A 23,228-nucleotide genomic window follows, 5' to 3' on the forward strand; every position below is an offset into this window, starting at 1 on the left:
CGCTCTTCCACACTGAAAATAAATTTTACTACACTGAAGAGTGGTATAGATATGTAGTTATTTTTATCAAGGGAAGGTAAAAAAGACCGCGTCTTCCCGTTTTCCAAGAAAAGAAGATCTCACTCAGTTTCTGTGAGTTTCTGTGACTAAGCTTCCTTAATTTGGAGAAGGAAGCCTTTGGGGAAATTTTTTGGGGCTTTCCTTTATTTCAAAGTTTTGATGTAGGATGTGATTCATGGACAGAAGAAGGAAAGCGTCAGAAAATTGTGGATTTTTAGAGTTAAATCTAGATCTATGTTAACTGTTTAATTGTATCATACTTGTATGAGAATATCTAAGAGTGTCTTTATATTAGCGTGCGTAAATTGTAAACCCAGACTCCCAGAGTAGAGAGCCAAGGCCAAAGTAAGTGCCAACAAGTCGACAAGTAGATCTGCTAGAGTCTATAGACTATAGAGATCTAGATATATAGATCTATATATCTAGATTCTAGGTCTAGAAATCTAGATCGGTACTACTTAAGACTTAAGAATCTGGCGGGTCCCATTTGGGGATATTAGTTAGTTTTGACCCCACAGACGATTACTTCTGGTTCTAAGTCTAAATGATTACTTTTTGATGAGTGTGCCGATATGGAGAGATAGCCTATCAAACCTAGGCTTGCAAAACATCAAATTATGTTCCAATTCAGGGAGGCATGCCCCCCCTGAGCCCCCCCCCCCCCTCCATGTTTTTGTTAGCCCCCCTGAAACAAGTCTCCCTTGTTAATAGCTAACTAGTGAATTTTTAATGTTCATTTTGTAGGCTGGATCTAGATATATCTAGATCTACTGATAGAACATCGATACCGAATATTTTTGTCAGTATCGATATCCAGTACTCTGTGTGGATGATGCCTAGATCTAGTCTAAACAGACGGGACCCAGATTCTTAAGTTGTACCTCTAACTCTAGATCTAGAAGATCTAGGGTAAGCCAGATCAGATCTACATCTAGATCTAGAAAATCTAGATTCTGGTAGGCTAAGTGTATAAATTGGGTCTCTTTGGAAATTACCTTCCCATTTACAAAAGAAGGAAGTGGCTATACTATCCTCACCCTGGGTGAGAATAAAAATACCGTCGACCTCTCACCCCGGGTGAGACTTGCCAGCGTTGGCTATTCTCACCCGGTGTGAAATGAGACCTGTTTTCCCTAAGGCTACATAGTTATTCGCACAGGGAGTGTGAATACTATGGAATTGCATTCACACAGGGTGTGTGAATACTGTGTGAATACTTTGAGATGTTATTCGCACAGGGTGTGTGAATACTATGAAATTATATTCACACAGGGTGTGTGAATAAATATTATTGGCACAGACAGGGCGTTTCAAAAGACGGATGGAAATTATCTAGATCTAGCTTTTCCTCATTTTTTCATCCTCATTCGCGTAGGGACAAAGATCATGGATTTAAACAAGACAGTTCGCTCCTCTTTTTGAGCTAAATAAAAAAGTGTCCTCTAAATTTGGTGGCACCCTCTTCGACAAAGTGCGGACTTTGCAAACAGACCCTACTTGGACTTGTGTGAAAAGCAGTAAATAAAAATGAAATTAACAGACTGCTTATATATATATATATATATCCTATTCTTCTTCTGAAAGGAAAGAGAGCTTCAAAACAAAGACTCCAGCGCCATCTGAAGCAATGCGCTGACTTCCGCGAACACTTTTCGGGCTGAGTGAACAATCTTGTTATCTCTCTTTGGTTGGGATAGATATCTAGATTCCAGATCTAAATGGCTAAGATCTAGATTTAATTCTAAGTACACGTTGTGCAATGCGCATTACAAAAAAACAACAACAACAACAACTTAAATTGGAATTCAAGTTAGGTATTGTGTCAATGATGACTCAAATCTCTCTTTTTTTTAGTTTTTTGTTTTCCTTGCGCCTTGAGAGAGAGAGAGAAAAAGAAAGAGAGAGAGAAAGAGATGAGTGCATGCTTACTTTAACCCTAAATCTGAAACAAGTTATACTAGATCTAGATCTAGTGTCCAGTTGTTTTAACATTTAAAGCCTTTGCCAAAAGGTGGGATACCCAGGTGTGGTGACAAACGAGGTCCAAAATCAACGTAGGCTCGACCATGTGCGAATAAAATTATTTGTTATTCGCACATCCCGGTGTGAATAATATTAATTCTTTTGCGCTCACCTGGTGTGAATAAAATAAAATTTTAAACGCACACCCGGTGTGAATAATCACTTCCTTTTCCTAATTTCGGAATACTGTCTATCAGTGTGGATGATCTGATTGACAAAAACAAAGAGAGAAATGACGTTATAGCACTAAAGTTTGGTTGTCTACAAAGATGCTGTGGCTATTTCACTTTTTGAAATGAGCCATACTACGCGGGTCGCCATTTTGTTTTGCTCAGAAGTTCTCGCAAGATCTACTCTCTCTCTCTCTCTCTCTCTCTCTCTCTCTCTCTCTCTCTCTCTCTCTCCCTCTCTCCCTCCCTCCCTCCCTCCCTCCATCCCTCGCGCGCGCGCGCTCTCTTTCTGAATACTGTCTGTCAGTATAGACGATCAAATTGACAAAAACAAAGATAAAAAATGATGTTAAAACACAAAAATAAATTGATTTGGTTTGTCTACAAGGATGCTACGGCTATTTAACTTTTCGAATCGAGCCGAACTTTGTTTTGCCCAGAAGTTCTCGCGCTACTCCTCTCTCCCCCCCCCCCCCCCCTCTCTTTCTCTCTCACTGCCCACAGACAAAATTGCACGCTTTCATCACAAGAGTGCTGGAGCATTTGTTCAAGGTGAACGCTACACTGTTGGCCTATCGCGGTGAAGGCACACCGGGTGAGAATAACCAAAAGGCCCGCCTGCGCCAGGGTGAGAATAGAGGTGGCCACATAAGAAATAAGTGATTGTTAAGGACAAAAGTGGCCATTTCGGCTAAGTGGGCAATTGTTTAGATTCCCCCGCGTTTAATTCCGATGTGCGTTTTTCAGGGTTAGGGTTAGGATTAGGATCTAGATCTAGGGACAAAAGCGAAACATGCCTGAAGCTATGAAAAAGGCACATATTGGAATTAAACGCGGGAATCTTAACAATCGCCGCAAAGTGAACCCTACCGCATTAGCCAGTATTATTTTTCTGCCTTTTTTGTATTGATTTTATCTTGGCCGGATTTCACTTTGGAAGAGCCACCATGTTTACATGTGTGTGTATTAATGCGCACTAGCCATAACAGTGATGGGTTTCTTGCCCCCCTGGCAAAAATAATAATAAAAATACCTTACAATCTTCACGTTTACATTGCAAATTATTAGTTTCAAAATGGCTATCAATGAAACGGGAAGGCAATTTCCAAAGAGCGCCTATAAATCTTCTTTTGTGTTGTGTTACTCTTACTCTTACTATTTCAATATTTACTCATTGAAATTATGTTAGAGTTCGTCTGTTACTGAGTTAGTGTTTGTATTAGAGTCTAACATTTTAATTTTTGCTAGGCTTTTTTTGGCTGGGCAGAAAAAACTCCACTAGAATCATCCGATAATAATGAATTACAAGTGAAAAAGTAAATTTTTTAATAGGATGCATCATTCTTAATCGGAGGCCGCGACTGACACAAAGAGTCGTTCTAGTGAGTGGTTCCTTTGACTGATACTATCTATAATTAAAATAAACGCTCTGGCTACGAACTCTCAATTACGCAACAACGCATTAGAATGTATGGTAAAAATGTATACGCCTACCAAGATGTTTCAATTGCCCTATCTCACGTCCGGGCAAGACTTGGCCGCCACCTTGCGTTAGCACTTGACAGCCCGTGATAGGAGTGTAAACAAACATTCCAACGCTGTCGAGTTGAAAGCGTGCTATTTTGTCTTTGGGCAATGTGTGTGTGTGTGAGAGAGAGGGAGAGAGAGAGAGAGAGAGAAGGTCGGGGGGGGGGGGGGGGGGGAGAAAGAGAGATGGAGAGAGAAGGGGAGGAGAGACAGACAGATAGAAAGAGAGAGAGAGGGTGTTTGCTATTATAATAATAAAAAGAATTGATTCCGGTCATTTCTCTGCGTCGTTTCCCAGGCTGACCTGGTGCAATACAGTCATTATTGTACACATTTTATGACCAGTCACATCTTCCGAATCCCACCTTCTGTTTCCCATCTCTCATCTCTTGTTTCCCATGTACCATATCCAATTTTCTATATCCCATATCCCGACTTTAATTCCGTAAGGGTGCTTCGTTTTCCTTCTTCTCATGGGATGGAACACTTGAAGCTGGCCAAAATATTTGACATACGTCACTGTCGTCACTGACTTAAACTGACTTACTTAAACCGGCAGCTCTGTTTAAACGAAGCTTTAGTATCATGAACGTAGCCTCAACAGCGCCTGCAAAATGCATTCAGGGCACCATGAGCATAGCCTGCCAACTACGTTCACGGCACCATGAACGTAGCCACTGTGTTTCTTAAACCCCTTTCCGAAAGGCCAATATGTCCCATGCCTTGCTATTATATTGAGTAGCCTAAGTTCTGTGGTATTTTTCTACTTACTCTAAACTCAGACCCATTTTTTGCACTGATTGTATACTTTTTTTGTTTCCTCTTCTAGACATGGCTAATGTGTTTAAGAAAAGACAACATGAGGTCCAGTTAACTGGGACATGAGCACACAGCAGGTTCATGGAAATGAGTTCTCATAATTCATCCACAAAATCCTCATTTTATGAGGAAGGCCCTTCAGATCTGGTGCAAAAACTGACTGCAGCTATCCAAGCTGGTGAAAATGACAAAGCGACAGAACTGGTGGCAGAACTAACCTCTCGTAAGCTCAAGTTGGACATTGCTGTGCCTAAGGAAGACAACGAGATTAGAGCCAAGGAGAATGAGTTCAGGTGAGATGGGGCAGATGAGTTAGGGATGGAGGGATGGGGAAGGGGAGCCTGAGAAATAGATGGAAAAGAAGGCCTGTTGAGTTTAGGGGGTGGGGTGGGGGCTGAAGGCTATAAAGATGGACTTTGGGAGGACAGAAAGAAGGGCAGATGGATAAAGGAGACAGGGGAATAGATGCGAGAAGGAGTAGCCTGTGATATACTAGTTTTCTCTTCAAGAATTCTTTTCAAAGGCTTCCTAAGGATACAGGGTGATAAGCAGAGGAATGAGAATCAACCTCATTGTGTAAGCAGAGTAAAGCATCATTTAACTCAAGATGTAACTGTTCTATTACTTTTCTGTTGCAGCGTCAAAGTTCATGTTGAAGACCGTGAGTCTAAAGGCTGTATTATCAACATGATGGTCAAGTCTTGCGATACAGTGGGTGACCTGAAGAGGAAGGTGAGAGTCCTGTATGTGCTACTTTTGGCTCTGTTTTTCAGACCAGACCACTCTCTTGGTCTGAGTCATGTGTCAGAATATATTAATTTAGGGGGAATATAATGTTCATTCAAGCCCATGGACTAGTCCCTTGAGTTACCTGCATTATGGTGAAACTGGGACCTGGGTTCTGTGGTATGGGGACAGTCTGCCCTCTGGGTTTCACAGAACTGACTTTTTTAGTTTTGGGGGTCACAGGTCTGTTTGTTTTAGTAAGGTTTTACGGCGCTCACTACTGCATAAGGTCATATGAACACCAAGGGGTGAATGTCAACAGAGAAGTCCAAACATGGAATCAGGCTTACTCTGCTCACCTCTCTAGCCTCAACAAGAAAAAAGTCTGCTTCGACTATCAAGGCACCACAAAAATAGCAGTTCACCTGAGAGTGACAAACATACAAAAGAAGTAGAGGGAAAATGATAATAATAAGTAGGAGGAAAGAAAAAGCAGCAGTTCCCCCCGATGTTTTTCCGGCACAGCATGAGCCTGACATTGATAAATCAGCCCATTTACTATTCTAATGTGCATAAAAGCATGTTAATATCCCTCCTTTTGTATTTACCTAAAGACAACTTCAGTCAGTAGCACTGTCCTAGTGGGGTATTCACAGGTCACATGGAATCAAATGCATACGAAATGGTAACATACCCCATCCAGCAAAGATGACCAAATGTAAGGCACATATGTATCAAGACTGTTCATATGGATGTCTTCCACGCTCAAAGATACACATAGAAACCTGCGGTTTGGTTCAACAGGCCTAAAATTTCTATGCCCACAACTTGTCTTGTAGATTATGCAAGATCAAAATAAGTGACTTCTCTGCAATCCCACTTTTGGTTTGGGTACTGTCTTCTAGTTATTGATATAGGGACTGTCTCTGATATGGAGACCGTTGTCCATCCGGTTGTAAGTGTGGGGTTACTCGGTCCTTCAGTCATGTACTTATTTCCTTCTATTCTTGTCCCAGTACAGTGAAACTCAGATTCAGCGAAGTCGTTGGACCTGACCTTCAATTTCATTTAATCCTAGTGTTCGTTATTGCAGACATGAGGGATTTTTTTTAAATAATTGCAGACACCGAGCAAGTAATGTATAATGTATTCGACTTTCTCAATCAAAAGCAGGTCGGTTTCAAATGAGAGGCATTTTTGTTTCCTTGATGTAATTATGAAGAAATGCTGGAAAATTTCAGGAATATGCACTGAACTCTACTAAACACACACTTTGCAAAAGGGCCAATTCCTTCAAATGCACGCCTAACTCATCTATCATCTGATTCTAAAATGTACTGTTTGCCCAAACAAGTTATGTTGCTCTGCGTAGCCTAGCATATGGCAACATTTGATTCTACTATCCAGCATGCAATTCCTTACAATGTAGTAGATTTATATCAAGACTAATTTATCATTGTAAGGTAGTAATTGGGGGATAAAACTGTCACGCGTTTGTATCTTTGCCTAAGTTCCAAACCCAGACCGCTTGTGCCCCCTTCGCTTGTGTGCTGCCGCCCGTCCGACCCTGACAAACGCTAAGAGTAAGACGTGTGTGCTTTCTAACAATGTGTGCTTTGGTAAGGTAGAAGGCCGCTGATTGGTCGCACAAAAATAATAAGATATAAAATTATAAACAATAGGTTAAGCGAATAATGACTCACAGTACAGGTGCTATGGATGGTTTCCAGGAAAAGATAAGGTTCGTTGTGGGAGAAAAATTAGCTGAACTACGTCAGCGGGGGGCTGTTCATTCTGCAAGCAACTCTGCTGAATCCAAGCTAGCTCATTTATGTGTTCGTTGAATCCGAGATACTTCTATTAATTGTTAGGAATAGAAAAAAATGGGAATGCTACTCCTTTCGTTTAATCTGAGTTTTTGTTGAATCCGAGTTAGTTGAAACCGAGTTCCACTGTACTAACCTTGTTCCCTTCCTTGACGTGGGCCACCCTTCATCTAGATGATGCTTCAGCACGACTTCCCTTTGGAGGTTCAGCGCTGGATCATTGGCAAGAGGATTTCCAATGACAAGGAGAAGCTGTCTCACTGTGGGGTGAAGGAGGCCGGCCACACTCTCTACCTCTACCTGGTAACAGCACGCTCAGTGGGGCTCACCCGCCAGCAGTACGACTTGCACAAACAGGCGGCATGTGAGTACACAGTACACTTAGACACATGGTCAACCAGTAAGCACATAATACACCCTCACAATACACATGGACACTCAGGTTGTGTGGAAGTATGCCTCGCAAACACACACAACAACAAGAGCTGTATGTAAGTACAACACAAATCCCTCTAGTAACACATAAGTGAAATACAGGCACACAGGCAGTGTAAGGCACACAAATACAGGGGCAGCAGGTAAGTACCATACGCAGACACTCACACCTCCCATATATATTGTCTTGTTTGTCACTTTCTGTCTGTTCTATTGTCTGGCATAGCCCTGTCAAGATGTGTATTCTCCAACCACTAGGAGGTCTTGATTGACAAATAGAACTAATTTGTGGTGTAATGGTTAAGCTTATCCACTTACTGTTGGTGTCTGTTGGAAGTGCTCCCTCTTAATAAATGAATCTGATATAATGGTAAAGCTCTCCTTTTTCCCGTCAGCTTGTGTTTAATGGCTTTTTCCCTTTTTATCAACATCTGTGATGAAATGGTTATAATGCTTTCTTCCTTTCTGTTAACATCTTTGATTATGTGGATGTGAACAATAAACGTTTGTGTCCATTACCATTTGAATGTTTCTGAGCTTAGACCCACCTTTGAGTAGCAGGTCTTTGATATGATATCTATATCATTCTTGGGTAGTACATTGTTGTTGATTTAGCACATATTGTGTATAGCTTAATTAAGACTGATGAGAATGCACTTTTGTTTTTCAGTGCAAGGAGTGCCAATATCTGGACAGTCGCTTTTTCATCGAGGTGAGCATGTTGCTGTGTAAATAGATTTTTTAAGTAAAATTTTCGTAGTTCTTAATGGACTTATTATCATCTTTGTGCAATTTACTCGTATTCTACCTCAGAATAGTCATAAATATCCATGAACTTGCACTCTCTTCCCCCTTTCCAACAGTCAAAAGAAAACATCCTTGAAGTTTCTCCCACCCCCACCCCCCTTCAGCCTTTCCCCATTTCATGGTCTTTGCCCTTCCCTTCCCTCCCCCAACCCCCTTCCCCCCCAGTGTGAGAAAAACCCCACCCCCCACCCCCAAGTCTCCTTTCACTTTCAGCAAAGCCTTCATGCACTACATGTTCTTTCCAGAGAGCTCATCAGATCAGTCCATGTGGAATTTGCACTTGGATGGGCAACTGCAGTGCTTCAATGGCACAGCAGTCAACACTCACTCAACCTCCTCAGCATTGAACATGGCTGATCTAAGTCAAGGTCAGCCCTCACCGGTAGCAGTTTCGACCAGTCCAGGCTCAAGACATTCCGTCAGTGGGGGTAGTTTGAAGTTGCAGGTCTGTTTTATGTTGTAGTGAAGTGTGTGCAGTGGTCTGATGGTTGTGTCCTATTGTATGTAGTGGTCTCAGTATGAGGGAGGTAGGATGTAAAAGGTGGGTGGTTGGCGGGTGCTCTGGTGTGGTTTGCTCCTTCTTTCCTGTCAAACATCTATCATACTTATATCTCTCCTTCTTCTTTTTTGTGTTTGTCACTCTCGCATAACACCTCTAATCTACAACATTTATATGGCCTTAATGTGTTGCAAGTGCTGTGAACAGAAGGATATAAGGTTAGTGGGATAGCTTGAAATTACAGGTCAGTTGTGTGTAGTGTTCTGTTAGCTGCATGGGTCAGTTGCATACTATGGTCTGTTGTATATTGATTAGTGAATGTTTTACACCCCTGTCAACATTATTGAAATGTTTTGGAAGAGAGCTGCTTTGACCCTGCCTGTCAGGGCTGAATTGAATAGTACCTTACAGAAAGCCAGAGATACAAGATAAAATGAGACTTCCCACACAGAGGTTGAGCTCACATCTTTTGCATGCAATGATGAAAAGCCTAACCATTATGACACAGACACAAGTGTCAGTTGTGCTGAGAGTAGGGGAAGTAGCTTGAAGTTACAGGTCAATTATGTGAAGTAGTCAGTTGTGTGTAGTTATAAGTGTGGTAGTTGGAAGTTACACATATGTTGTGTGTAATGATTCGGGTTCGGGTTTTAGATCAGTAGTGATTGCGGTCAGTGAGACAGCTTTAAGTAACAAATTAGTTGTACAATTCATTGTTGCCTGCTTTGCAGCGTGATGTAATCTCACCTGACCCCTTTCCATCCAGGAGATGCTGGCATCAGTTCCTGCCTCACAAGCCCTGAGTTCGTCAAGTGGACTTGCCTTTGACCCCAGTGAAGATGATCTTAGCCCAGCTGTCAGTCCATTAGTAATGGCAGGGCCTAGATGGTCACGGGCAAGTCGCTCCCCATCTCCTGGACCGAGCTCACCAAAGGAGACACAGTCAATAGAGGTCAGTCCATGTACCTTGTAGAGTCTGATGGTGCTCAGAGAGTATGTTAACTGCATTTCATCTGCTCCTAGTAGAGTTATGTGGTTCGTAGAAAATAGTTTAGTTACATGAGTGTACCTTTATATGTGATTAGTACCAATATCTGAGAACACTTTTGTAAAACCAAACCTCCAAAGTAAAAACCCTCAGGTGTGACCTGTGTGACCCCTGTCACAGATCCTTTCTTTGGGCCAGAGCTCTAAATAGGTGACCATGGTCAGTTTTGGTGATGATGACTTGAAATAGCTTGCTTGAGCATTCTTGTAATACTTTCTCTCATATAGTGTAAAGCATTTCATCTCCAACCTATTCCTCCTACTCCTTAAGGATGGGGTTTGTCTTCTAAGTGTGCATTAGGAAATACAAAAACCATTGTCAGTGCAAGACTGCTTGCTCAACCGTCTCTCCCAAGTACCTGTATTTCTTAAATTTTGCCATTATCAACCTCCCTTGTTTTCCTCCTCTGCAAATGTCTCTTTATCAGCCTTTCTGCTAATTCGCTCAAGCAGATTTTCCCTTATAGACCTTAAGTCTCATCTGTTGCAACAAATTTCGCTATGTGGGTCGTTGGAGGGTGCCACGGGTAGGTTATACTTTTGTACTTTCCCCTCTTTTTTCTGCCTTTGTTCTTCCCCATGCTAAATAACTAGTATTGTGTCAGTGCACTTCTTTTTACTCAGACAAAAACCAATTTCATCCCCTCAGTTGTCCTCTGCAACAAGTGTCCCCTTATCGATATCAACTTCCCCTCTTTTCATCAACAACAAATGTCCCTTTATCGACCTCTTCTCTCTTTGTCTACAGCAAGTAGGATGGAAATGTCCCCGCTGTACCCTGATCAACCTCCCCATGCGACCTGGCTGTGAGTTGTGTTCAGGGTCAAGGCCATCAGATTACCATGTGCCTGACGGTTACCAGCCAACTGCTGAGGAGATGAAGCTAATGGAGAATGACCAGCGTCTGGAACGTTTAACTCGTGAGGTCAGTAATGCTTTTGAACTGTTTCTGTCGTACAGAGTGACCATAGGTATCCATTGTGCTCATGAAGTGTTTGTGTCACGACATCGTAAAATCAGGCGCTAGTCAATTTTTGGGCTTGTTCGCTTGTCTTGCTTTCGATGAAAAAAACTACCTATGTATCTTGAAAAGAAGTCTAGATTGTGATTGAAGAAGATAGGGTTGCCTAGTTTCAGAAGTAAAATGAAAATAAGGGAGAAAATGGCAGCCAAAATTTGAGGAATTTGAGTGCCCTTGGTAACTGCGAATTTACATTTTTTGTGTGCTTTTAATCAACAGTTTTCTGTAAAATCCATCATAAATGTGTTTTAAAATGAACATAAAAGATGCTGAGCCAAAAACAAAAAATTCTATAAAAATAGCCAAACTGTCTGAAATGTGCCGTTTTCTTCTATTTCATGATTTTGACAAGCGCCTGATTTCACAATGATGCCTTACATTTGTGTTCTTGTAACCCAATAGATCAGTGGAGATTTTGAGCTACCTCTTTTATGTTGTGCAGTCACAACTCGAGGCGAATTGTAAATTGGAAAAAGAACACACTATTGTTCACAAGCCACATATCCAACTTGTTGATCTTATTAGGACTTGTGCCGCCGGACAAGTGCCTGGAGCTCTTTCTCAGTGCCACTATCCCAGACGGTTTTGGCTTCGTGTAACATATTACTAATTTCTTCTTTGAAAAGTCTGTAAAGTGTCTTACGATCAACATGGGGAAAGGAAATTTATAGATGTAATAATAAGCTGCAAGTAACCTGAGCTGTGCCACACCGGAAAAGGTGTGCCATTGCCTGATGCCTAATACAGAATCTGTTTTTTTCCCTTTAATTATAAAGCAAAGGTCACTACAACGTAAACATTTTGGTGTGTTACACGAACATTCATATGAACGTAGGAAAATTCCAAATGAAAAATGTTTGAAATACCCTGGAAGAACAATATTTGCATTCTCTACCTCTCACTTAAGATCAATAAGACTGAATGTAAATGGTATCGCTTTTGCACAAATCAGTTCGGGAGTGTGGAATATTTCCACATGCCCTGCATTGGGGCGAATGAGGAGCTAGTTTTAGTGAAAAGGAGGCGTCTTTTTGACTACTGTTTGAATATTTAAGTTTCTGAGTTGCACAGAAAGACCTAAAAGGCGATAGATAATAGAAGTCTTTTCATAGAATGTAGAAACCATGCTGGAGAATCTATATGACTTGTCTATAGAAGTTATATCACCTAGGTAACAGACATATGATTGGAAGAAATTATATCGTAGGATGCAGAAGTCATATTGTAGCTATGACAATGAAAAATCAAATTTTTATCTAAATTGCTTAAAAACAAGCTTAAATGAAAGAAGAGTAAATTCTAAGAACTGTGGTTTTTAAATTTTAAAGATCCATTGATAAATTTTAAAAGGTATGGGGATTTTGCTTGCAAAATTATGGGGGACTTTCATATAGAAAAATATCGCCAGTGCAGAATCTAGTTCTGCTATCTCTTTTTCAATGTCTTTATTACTTTGGATCTTTAAGACTAATATTAGTGTGAAATTTGTTGAATTGTGTGACATCAGTAAAGCGGTATCGGGAAAACCCTCAATGAAGTCATCGGTGACGTATTCAGTTATAGGCAGCCAATCACATGCCGCCTACCAAACTCACTACATGGACAAAAACCTGGTGTGTAACCGTAAACAAAGAAAAGTCTTCTGCTACACTCTTCACTCTCAGCCAGGCTGAGCCAAAACACCTCACATTAGACAAAACCCCCCTAAAGTTTGAGAATCAACAGAAGTATCTTGGAATAATCTTTGACAAGCGTCTCACATGGAAACAACACATTCAAAATGCAGAAAATAAAGCCAGGAAGAAACTTAACATCATGAGAAAACTAGCAGGGACTCAGTGGGGAGCAAATGAGAAAACACTTAGACAGGTCTATCTGGGCGCAATCAGGCCCCATCTCGAGTACGAATCCAGTGCATGGATGACTGCAGCACAGACTCACAAATACTCTCTGGAAAAAGTGCAAAACCAGGCTCTCCGAATAATCACTGGAGCAATGAGGTCAACGCCTATAGAAAAGATGGAACAAACAACATCTATAGTGGCCCTGCAGAGGAGATGGGAATGCAAGGCCCTCATACAGTACACCAAGGCCACAGCTATGGAGGATCATATACTGCACACGAGAACAGCGAGATCGAACACCGCAAGACTCAAAAGATCCAACTTCATCAAAGAAAGCAGAAAAATCCAAAGATCCCTACAGGACCATCTACCAGTCACAGTTAACATGCTGAATCACACCCCAGAGGCACCATCATGGGAAAAGAAAAACACAAACATGTCTATACACACGTCCATTCCTATGTTCACCACAAAAGATGACCACAGCGACCTGAGCAAGAAGTCCCTCACCCTGTCCATGCTTGAAGAAAGATACCCACGAGAAGCATGGATAAGGATCTATACAGACGGATCTGCCACTGATGCTGTGAAAAGAGGAGGAGCCGGAGTGTACGTACAGTTCCCAAATGGATGACGACAAGCAGAGGCAGTCCCAACAGGGCGACATTGTACAAACTACAGGGCAGAGACGGAGGCTCTAGTACATGCAGCAAACATCATCAAGAATGTGGTAGACCCCCAAAGCCTAGTAGTATTCCTAACAGATGCCATGTCAGTACTGCAGGCAATCACTTCCGGCAAACTACCAAGGCTACGAAAAGTAATTGAGGACATCCCATGTCTGAGGATCATGCTACAGTGGATTCCATCACACTGTGGTGTCTTGGGAAATGAGCAGGCAGACAGGATGCCCAAACTAGGAGCACAAAAAGAGCAACCAGACAACAGCGTTAACTACACAGAAATAAAAACTATTATAAATACACTATTTAAAGCACCTCAGACACCAGATGGCTACCATGAGCTGTCCCGCCAAGAACAAGTGATTATCTTCAGACTAAGGACACAACACACAAGACTGAGACAACATATGTACAAATGTTTTAAACTAGTACAATCACCAAAATGCCAGTGTGGAGAGGCGGACCAAACTGTTGAACACATCCTTCAGCACTGCAAGACACACAGGGCCCTGAGACAGGAAACGTGGCCAACCCCACTGACGCTACAAGAGAAGCTATATGGGCCGCCAGATGAACTGAGCAGGACGGCCCAATTTATGACAGATACCGGACTTCAAGTGTGATGCGATCGAGAAGAAGAAGAAAGACATGCCGCCTAGCAATCACGCGCCTCTCGCACGCCGTAGGCTTGCGTGTTGAGTCCGTGATATAGTTTCCAGCTCTAGTGTTTTATCAATGGATGGGTGGTAATTTTAAGTTGGTACGTAAAATGTACTACGCACAGAGATCTGAAATTTTACAGCAATAAAGAAGACATGTGGGACGCCTGTGTGTTTGGCTATCAATCCACAGCACCGCTTACTTTCCAAGATTTGAGCCATTGTCCGAGATGTAAAGACAGATTTGAAATGTGCCACTTTGGCGCCATATCTATCATGCAGAGTTTCAAACCCTAATAACACCAAAATTATTTTTCTGTGTCCTTTCCGAAATATTTTCTCTTAAGAATGTTGTCGTGACCGGGTGCTCTGCCATATATGAAATGAAGTGCACTGAATGTGATAGGAAACTGATTCAGGTAGGCCCTACATATTTTACCTGTAACCTCGACATGATCTTTGAAGGCCTTTTTTTCCCTTGTTCTGCTGACTTCGATTTCTGTTGAGATGCTGTGAGTGTTGTTTGTTTTAGTCTCATTTGTGGCTCACTGATGACCACACAAAACACAGAGGTTGATTCATCAAGTTGGGTTTTTTTTCCTTACCGGCATTGTTATCTTGTGATCCAGCAGGGTCATCACTATTGCCAGATTTGTTACAGTTTTTTTTTATATATAGTGAAGCTTTGTTTATCTGTTGTGGCATTTTTCGTGACTTTCTCAAGTTGAAGAATGCAAAAAAGAGGAGACAGCCATGGCGCAGTCATACTGTTATGTGAGACTACTGATCATTGATAACTGCAGTAAGAGACTTGTCAGCTGTTCCAACATGCGGTATGGAACTTGCCATCATTGCTACCACCCTTGAGAAGGACGAGACCAAGAGCTCTTGTGCCATTGTGGTACAACTGTTTTATCGCTGGCGGACAAGGTTAACGCTGGTATAAGACTCCATGCTGGTGCACCATCTGGCCACATGTCTCGTCTTGTCAAACACCATGGTCAAGTCAGTGGATATATGAGAGAGGTGTTCTGGTTCTCGTGGACGTAGTGAGGAGAAGTGAAAGGTGAAACTTTATGTTAGGCTTTGAGAAAGACAATACAGTACACCACTGAATTTTCTAGTATGGTGATGATGTTACGTCAAAAGTTAGAACAGAGGCATGGTCAATGACCACAACCAGAGTTTCTTCTTTAACCCTATCCGTATGTCGTGTTTTACTATCGTATCCATACGGCGTGGGGAACTCTGTGCTACCACTTTCCAAAGTGGAAATTTACTCGTTAAATGGATCCGTACACTTTGCATAGCAGTCTGTCAAAATGATTTTTTGAGAAATACTGAAAGTGTCTTCGCACTAGAAGTATTCTTAAATGTGAAGAATACAACCCCTGGGGTACAAAATGATCCCAGGTGTACGGATAGGTTAAAGTGAGTACCGGGTAGATATTTGAACACCGGACGGTAGTGTTATGCACAGTGGTCAAGGTTTTTCCCCAACCAGGACAGGAGATTCTTAAGGAATAATGCCCATCACAAGATGGTGTGAACTGAGCTCTTGTACTTCGCAAAGTATATTTTAGGCCTGAGCAGGTGGTGTGCTGAGGTAAACAAGAGAGGAGGGATGCGTGCATGCTGAAATTATCGGGCACTATTTGTATTCACACTGTTTTGGAAATGCCAAAAAATAAATTTTTTTGTCAGACAGTCTGTAGCAATAAAGGCTATTGATAGAGTAAAAAGTTGCTGTTAAAGGGTTTTTTTTAATGAAGGAAAATTCCGTTATTCAAGCTTAAGTTGCTGTAAGGTGGAGGTTGTGATTATCTGGGTTGCTGTTATGTGGACACCACTGTAGATGCTAGATAAACACTGTGTGAGACTTTTAGAGAAATGAGAGATGATTGGTGGTGAGTAGATGCTTTGCATGAGGCCTTGAAAGAGATGGTAGATGATGATAGGCGAACTCTTTATGTGAGGAAACAAGCTGACCTCTGTGGACATATACCTAGGTGAAGGTACCCATCACAGAAGCTTTCTGTTCCTTGACATTTGCTTCTGTGTGTGTTTGCAGGCACCAGATGGAACAGAGAATAGCGCAGCCTTTGCGCCAAGAAAGCAGTCAGCCAATGAGGTCAGAGGCATGAACACTGAACAGCTCACGGAAACATTGTTGCTGCACAGGGCTCTACTCCAGGAGGCCCGAGGTGCAGAGGCTGAAGTTTGCAATGCTGGACAGGCTCAAGAGAAGCATGTGAAGGCCCCTCCTCCTCGGCCCCCACCTCCAGAGACCTCTTCCCAGAGAGTCCAGATGTTCTCAACCACACCAGGGAGAGACTGGGAGAGGCGTGCTGTGCAGGGAGGTGCTCAGAGGCTCAGTCTGGGTGGGAACAACAGCACAAATCTCCCACTGTTTGACCAGCTGTGCACTTCTCACAACAGTGAAAAGGCCTCCCAGTCAGATGAAGAAAACTGACGTGTGTTACACTAGGGGGTCGCTATGGAAAAACTGACTTGTGTACTCATCAAGTGGTCCTCTCAGGAAAACTGAGTGTGAACATTAGACAATTGCTCTAAGAAAACTGGCTTGTGTTGCATCTGAAGGTCACTATAGAAAAAAGTGACTACGTGTAAACATCACATGGTCTCCTCAGAAAGCCTAACAAGTGTGAACATCAGACAACTGCTATAAGAAAACTGACTGCTGTGGACATGGGACAATATCTATAGGAAAACTAACTAGCTTGTGTTACATCAGATGGTCACTGTGGGAAAACGAACCGCACAGTATGGATGGGAAACAAATAGGGAAATTTGGATAACAGTTCTCTAACGGTGTAATGTTTTTTGTTCATCCATTATTGTTAAATGTCACAACCAGTGACAGCGTTTGGGTGGTGTCATATGTTCTGTATAATGTACGACCTGCCACATGTCACAGCATGCACGTCATACTCAATGGACATAACACACAGGTGGTGTTCTTTTTAGTGAACTCTTCTACAACAAATTCATGTTTATGATGAACCTTTACTTTGGTTGGGATTTTAAAGTCGAGATATTTGCAACTGAAGGGGGTTGGGTCACCTTGCAAGTGAGATATGTATATGTGTTTATTTGATTTACTTTTTGTGTTGTACGTGAATATATCATGTGTATATGTTAGTGGTTAGGCTATTGGAGTCATATAATTGTGAGGTTACAGGTTCGAGGCTCAGCTCAGCCCGATGTTGTGACCTTGGGAAAAGCACTTTACAAGAATTTTTCTCGCTGCACCCAGGTGTGAATGGGTACCAGGCCATAAACAGCAAAAGATCTTGTCAGAATGTTAGTATTTTAGCACTAGTAATATGGCAGCTTACACTGTATGCTCCCCAGGAAGTTGAGATTGTTTCAGAATGCCACTGGGTCTACGGGAGTAATATTTTTGTAAAGGCATAGAACTTGATATTGAAGCTACACAACTACTATTTATTATTATTTATAATTACAGTCAAACTTGCCATGACGGCCTGTATAATACGGCCTCTTTTCATTTTCCCCCTTCCGTGTTTTCTATTTAATTTAACTGTGTAAAACGGTCACCTGTCCAACGCGGCTGCAGCCACCTTATTTTATCAACCAACTGTCAAATTTACCTGCCTGAGGCGGCCAGACGTGGTCACTCATCGCCCGACGCTTTGTCATAAATTTTTTAATCTGCCCCTGAGGCTGTGGACGAGCCGTCATAATCCTTTCACGTGTCGTTAAATCTATTGTTGATCCCTCCATTGAATGTTTACTAAAGTTGACCAATGGGTAACAATACATTTTCTGCCGCTGGGAAGGGAAGCATGTGATCCGTAATAACCTATAAGCCCCCCCATAACTTATGCACAAATTGTATATGAGGTGACTGGTCACTGTTTTGTTTACCTAATCTATAACAAAGTGACAATGGACATTTACGTGAACTTGCAACAGAAGCCTCACTCATTCTCCGAGTGGTGACGACCTGTGTTTGTTTTACCGTGGCACTCAGTCTTCATCGTCTTACATAATATTTCGTTTATTTAACCCTTGCTCAACATCGGCAACAAAAAAAAAGCTAGCCAAAAAACAAATCAACAAACCTTTGAAGGGAATGGTTTGCTTTCTTCATCATCCAGTGCCAGATCTGCGACAAACATCGGCGATCATAGTTCTCCATTCATACCTTCCCTCATATGCTCTTAAAAAAGCTATGTTTCCTTGATCTTTCCCTGTTACCCATTTGTATAGGTTCCCTAAGTAGGTTACTCTGGGCCTACCCCTGCCTCGTTTGCCTTCAATTTTGCCAGTGAGAGCTAGACGTTCAAGACCTTTATGTCTATTCAGGTGTCCCAAAAACTGCATTTATCGTTTCCTGATTGTTCTTAACAGTGAGCGTCCCACGTGGGCTTCTTCAAGTACTCCTCATTTGATTTCTTTTCCTTCCACGATACTCTTAGCATTCTCCTGAGAAACCACATTTCTGCTGCTTCTATTTTATTTTCACTGTCTTTAGTGATTGTCCAGCATTCACTGCCATATAGAAGGGTTGACTAAACATAGCGTTTCAGAACTTTCATTCTGGTAGTCATTGAGATGTTTCTGTTTTTCAGGATTGGGCTCATTTTATTGAAACTAGCCTTAATCATTGTAATTCTCCATTTTATTTCTGTGGAACATTTATTTGGCATCAGATGTTATCATTTATACTAGATATTTAAACTGTTGGACTTGTTTGATCTTTTCAACTTTGCTAATGAGATGACAACTAGGATTTGCTGCTTTTTTGGATATTGCCATGCATTCTGTTTTCTTTACATTCAACAATAATCCTTTACGTTCACCTTCTGTTACAACAGTATCTAGAAGCAATTGAAGGTCCTTTTCTGAGTCTGCTATTAAAACAATGTCATGGGCATATCTGATGTTATTAATATTTCCTCCATTTATTTTGAGACCTGGACATTCTTCTATGTTTCTGAGGATTGTTCCACTGTACATGTTAAAGAGGTCTGGTGACATAACACATCCTTGCCTCACTCCTCGCCTAATCTGCTCATATTCACTGTATTCTCCATTAATTCGTACAGCAGCGTTTTAGTCCCAGTATGAATTCCTGATAATTCTTAGAACTTTTCCATCTATGTCTAGCTGTTCCAGTAAGTATTTTAAATAGCTCATCTTGTCTAACTTAATCAAACGCCTTTGAATAATCTATGAAGCATAAGTACAGCACTTTCTGTGCTTCAATACATCTTTCCGTTAACATTGTTAAGGTGAATATAGTATTTCTGGTGCCCTTTTCAGGAACAAAGCCGCATTGTGTTTTAGGTATCTCTGGTCTTACCCTTTTTCTCAAATCTTCCCATTAGTACTTGCAGCAATATTTTTGTAAAATGACTCATAAGGCTAATTGTTCTAAGCATATCACACTCAGTGGCACCTGGTGTTTTAGGTAAAGCTATAAAAACTGACTTCATCATATCTTTTGGGATCTCACCGCTGTCATAAATAGCATTTAGGAGCTTTGTTGTTATTTCAGTGCCTAGTTCTTCAAGCGCGGCAATCTCTTGAGCTGTTGCAAGCGCCGTAGAACCTCTACTAAAAAAAAATCACTTCAATTGGAATATTATCTGGTCCTGTGGCTTTTCCTTGTTTCATTTTCCTATTGGCAGCTTGTACTTCTGCTTTCAGTATTGGTGGTCCATTTATTTAATTTTTTATAACATCTGTGTTATATATGCTGCCACTTTTCTCCTTGACAATGAGTGACCGTTTTACACAGGTTTGACTGTATATATTATTTTAGTTTTGTGTTGCTTTGAGTGTATAAAAGTATCATGTACTTCTTTTCTGTTTTTGTGGGTGTGATTCCTGATTCTGAAGAGAGTTTCAACAATAAAGAAGTCTTTGACAATCAACAAAAATACCTCATAGTTTTTCACTTACTCCTCTTAGTTTGTGTGCCCACCACCCCGTTCCCCAGGCCAATTAGATGTTTAATATATGAAGGGCACAAGGGAAAAACCAGCGATGTCAGGTTTTTGCAGTGCTGAGATAACTGAAAAAACAAACTTTAAAGACTTATAACTCTTTCTGCTACAATGATCTCTCCACTGTTTACATTGACTTCAAGTATGACCATTTGTGTTGAAAATGAGAAATTTTCACAGTCCTCGTGTTATGGGTATTTTGGCGAGAGCAAAATAAAAAAATTATGTAGCAAACTGACTTCGCTGGGTTTTTTCTTTTTCCTTGTAAGCTGTTGGCAAGGTCTCCATCTTCTAGGAAGTCAATGAATTTTTAGACACTTTACGCATTTGTGAATACAAACAAAACTAAATGATTTAAACACGAAAATAGCTCACCGTTTTGTAATATTTAATATGTTTATTTTTATTTTATTTAATATTCATTTTTGGATGGCGACTCTGAGTCATCAGACTTTTGAGCGACTTTTGGTCCTCCAGTTGGGGACTATTTGGAGAAAAGCTGTCGTATCTGCATATATTGGCCACTTTTATGGTTGGAGTCTTGCAGCGCGCTTCTTTCCCACCGGCTTCATAATGACTGCGGTGTGAAACCGACCATTCCAGCTCTCTCTATACTGCATTATCTGTGTGTGGGCCTGTGAGATGCAGATTTCAAGCTGAAGTCGTGTGGGTATAAGTCAGGAGACACGGTAGTACGGTTTAAGCTTTTCTGACACATTCTGGAATACAGCTTGAATTGCTCCACCCAACTGGCTGGTGTATATCTACAGTGACCTTCTCATTCACCACTGCCAATACATTTCTTGGTGGACAACAACATGACAGAGAAACCAGATCACCGTCCAGTTCTTGTTCTGGCCTGCCCACGAGTTACATGAGCTGGCAGAATGTGTAGAAAGTAATATAGCAGCATGCTGGCCACTATTTCTTCTCACTCTCTTTCTCACTCTCCCCTCTCTCTTTGGCGCTCTTATGACCTTATGCAGTTGCGAGCACGGTAAAACCCTCTACTGTAATAATAATAATAATCTTTCTCTTTTTCACATCATCTCTTTTTCTTCTCTGTACTTCCCCCCTCTCTGTATCTCACATCCTTTACCTCTCTGCCTCTCTCTTACTCTTTCTCTCTCCCATATTTTACTGTCTTTTCTCTCTCTCCCCCCCTCTCTCTCTCTCTCTCTCTCTCTCTCTCTCTCTCTCTCTCTCTCTCTCTCTTTGTTCCCCCCCTACATCTCTCCATCTCTCTCTTGGTACTTTCCCTATTTCTCGGCCTCCTTTCACTCTTCTGCTGTCCCCCACTGTTCTCTCTTTCTCTCTCCCGTTCCTTCATTCCCCCGCTTTTCTCTCTCCCTCTTCTCCCCTCTATTTCTTTTTCTCTCTCCCACTTTCCATCCCCCCTCTCTCTTTCTCCCTCTCTCTCTCTTTCTCTCTCTCTCTCTCTTTCTCTCTCTCCTTCTCTCTCTCTCATCTTCTCTCATCTTCCCTCTCTTTCTTTAACCCTCCTTTTCTTCCTCCCCCTCCTCGCCTTTCACTCCCCCCCCCCTCCCTCCTGCCCTCCACTCAATCTCCAGCTCTCTCTTTCATCTTCTCTCTCTCTTTTTCTCTCATCTTCCCTCTCATTCTTTAACCCTCCTTTTCTTCCTCCCCTCCTTCTCCCCTTTCACCCCCCCCCCCTCCTCTCCACTCACTCTCCAGCTCTCTCTCTCTCTCCCTCGCCCACAGGCAAGGCAGATGCAGCTGGTGGCCAACTACCAGTCCCACCTGGCTTTGGATGAGCTGGACTTGGTTCCGAACCCAGAACCCTTTCTGTGCCCCATCTGTTTTGACGATTTCGGTGAGGGTGAGGGCATTCTGCTGAGAGATTGCCTCCATGTGTTCTGCAAGTGAGTTTTTCCATCCTTTTTTTTCTTTGTTTTTTGTTTTTGTTTGTTTTTGGGGGGTTTTTTGGTGCTAACATGTTCACTGCACAGAAAACTTGGAAAACCCGGAATGATATCTAGAGGCTAGCCCCGGATGGGAAAAGGTGGAAAGCATTTGTTCGTGACCAATACCCTGATGCAGGTTGAGAAAGGAAATCGTATATTCACAATGACCAGGTCATTACATCAGTCATATTTCTAACTCTAGTAGTATAATGATGGCAATACACTGAAGAGAGTTCCTATCAGGAACACGGTGACATAGAGCCTATGCAATGAGGTCATCACATTAAGTCATTAAGAAGTGTTTCTATCACAATGATTCTGACAAATCTCCACTCTAGAATTACAAAGTTCTATCTGCTCAGTACGTAGTTTTTAGAAATCTGTTGTAAAAAATTTTGAGTTTTACATGTCAAGCTTTTTCTAATGCTATTCTTCGAATTTCTTGATAACGACTTTTAATAATCTAACAAATTTGATAGAGCAGATAAAACATTTAGTTTCTGACCTCAAGGTCTTAGTAATTCAAAACAGCCAAAAAGGTCAGATTGTACTTTGTAATTTTAAGGTAGTGAAATATAAGAGGATGTTGCACTGAGAAACAATTCTGTCAGGAGCACCCTGACAAAGCTAATAACGTCACTACATTAGGTAAGACACTCTCCTTCCCTTCCTCCTCCCCCTCCCCCCTTCCTCATCCCCCTCCCCCTTCCTCCTCAAAGATGTCGCCCAAGCAGGGGGGCTTAGATTAGTGAAGTTATTATCCCCACCAGCACTCGCCATCTGTCTAATTTTCTTTTAAACATTTTCAAATCCTTCTTTTCATTCAAAATCTTATTTTTTTCCCCTCAACATTTTCTTCCTAAAAATCTTCGTTCTTCAAAATCTTCTTCCTAAAAATCTTCTTCGTTCTTCAAAATCATCTTCCTCAAAATCTTCTTCTTCAAAACCCTCTTCATTGGCGCTCATATGACCTTATTAATGCAGTTGCAAGCGCCGTAAAAACACTGCTAAAACAAACAAACCCTCTTCAAACTCTTCTTCAAAGTCCTCCTCTTCTTCAAATTCCTCAAAACGTACTGTTTCCTCAAAAATCTTCTTCAAATCTTTTCCCTATCAGACTAACTCATGCCCCTATCTCACCTCTATTCCTCTACCCCCC

At 41.6% G+C, this 23,228-nt stretch overlaps 1 protein-coding gene across 4 annotated transcripts in view; it reads left to right on the plus strand.

Moving 5' to 3' along the window:
• Positions 1 to 68: 68 nt before the first annotated feature.
• The window catches only part of LOC101863809 (ranBP-type and C3HC4-type zinc finger-containing protein 1), a 29,428-nt gene continuing 6,268 nt past the window's right edge, over positions 69 to 23,228 (plus strand). Inside the window, exons 1-10 of one of the 4 annotated variants that reach the window (XM_035969309.1) lie at positions 139 to 405; positions 2,757 to 2,847; positions 4,609 to 4,891; positions 5,237 to 5,330; positions 7,325 to 7,514; positions 8,256 to 8,297; positions 8,638 to 8,837; positions 9,658 to 9,843; positions 10,687 to 10,863; positions 21,867 to 22,027. In XM_035969309.1, the coding sequence (XP_035825202.1) occupies positions 4,680 to 4,891; positions 5,237 to 5,330; positions 7,325 to 7,514; positions 8,256 to 8,297; positions 8,638 to 8,837; positions 9,658 to 9,843; positions 10,687 to 10,863; positions 21,867 to 22,027 (1,262 nt within the window). In that variant the 5' untranslated portion in view covers positions 139 to 405; positions 2,757 to 2,847; positions 4,609 to 4,679. The other 3 variants (XM_035969310.1, XM_035969308.1, XM_035969311.1) reach the window with 3 other exon arrangements.

Source organism: Aplysia californica, unplaced genomic scaffold, assembly GCF_000002075.1.
Source record: "Aplysia californica isolate F4 #8 unplaced genomic scaffold, AplCal3.0 scaffold00136, whole genome shotgun sequence".
Taxonomy (NCBI): Eukaryota; Metazoa; Mollusca; class Gastropoda; order Aplysiida; family Aplysiidae; genus Aplysia; species Aplysia californica.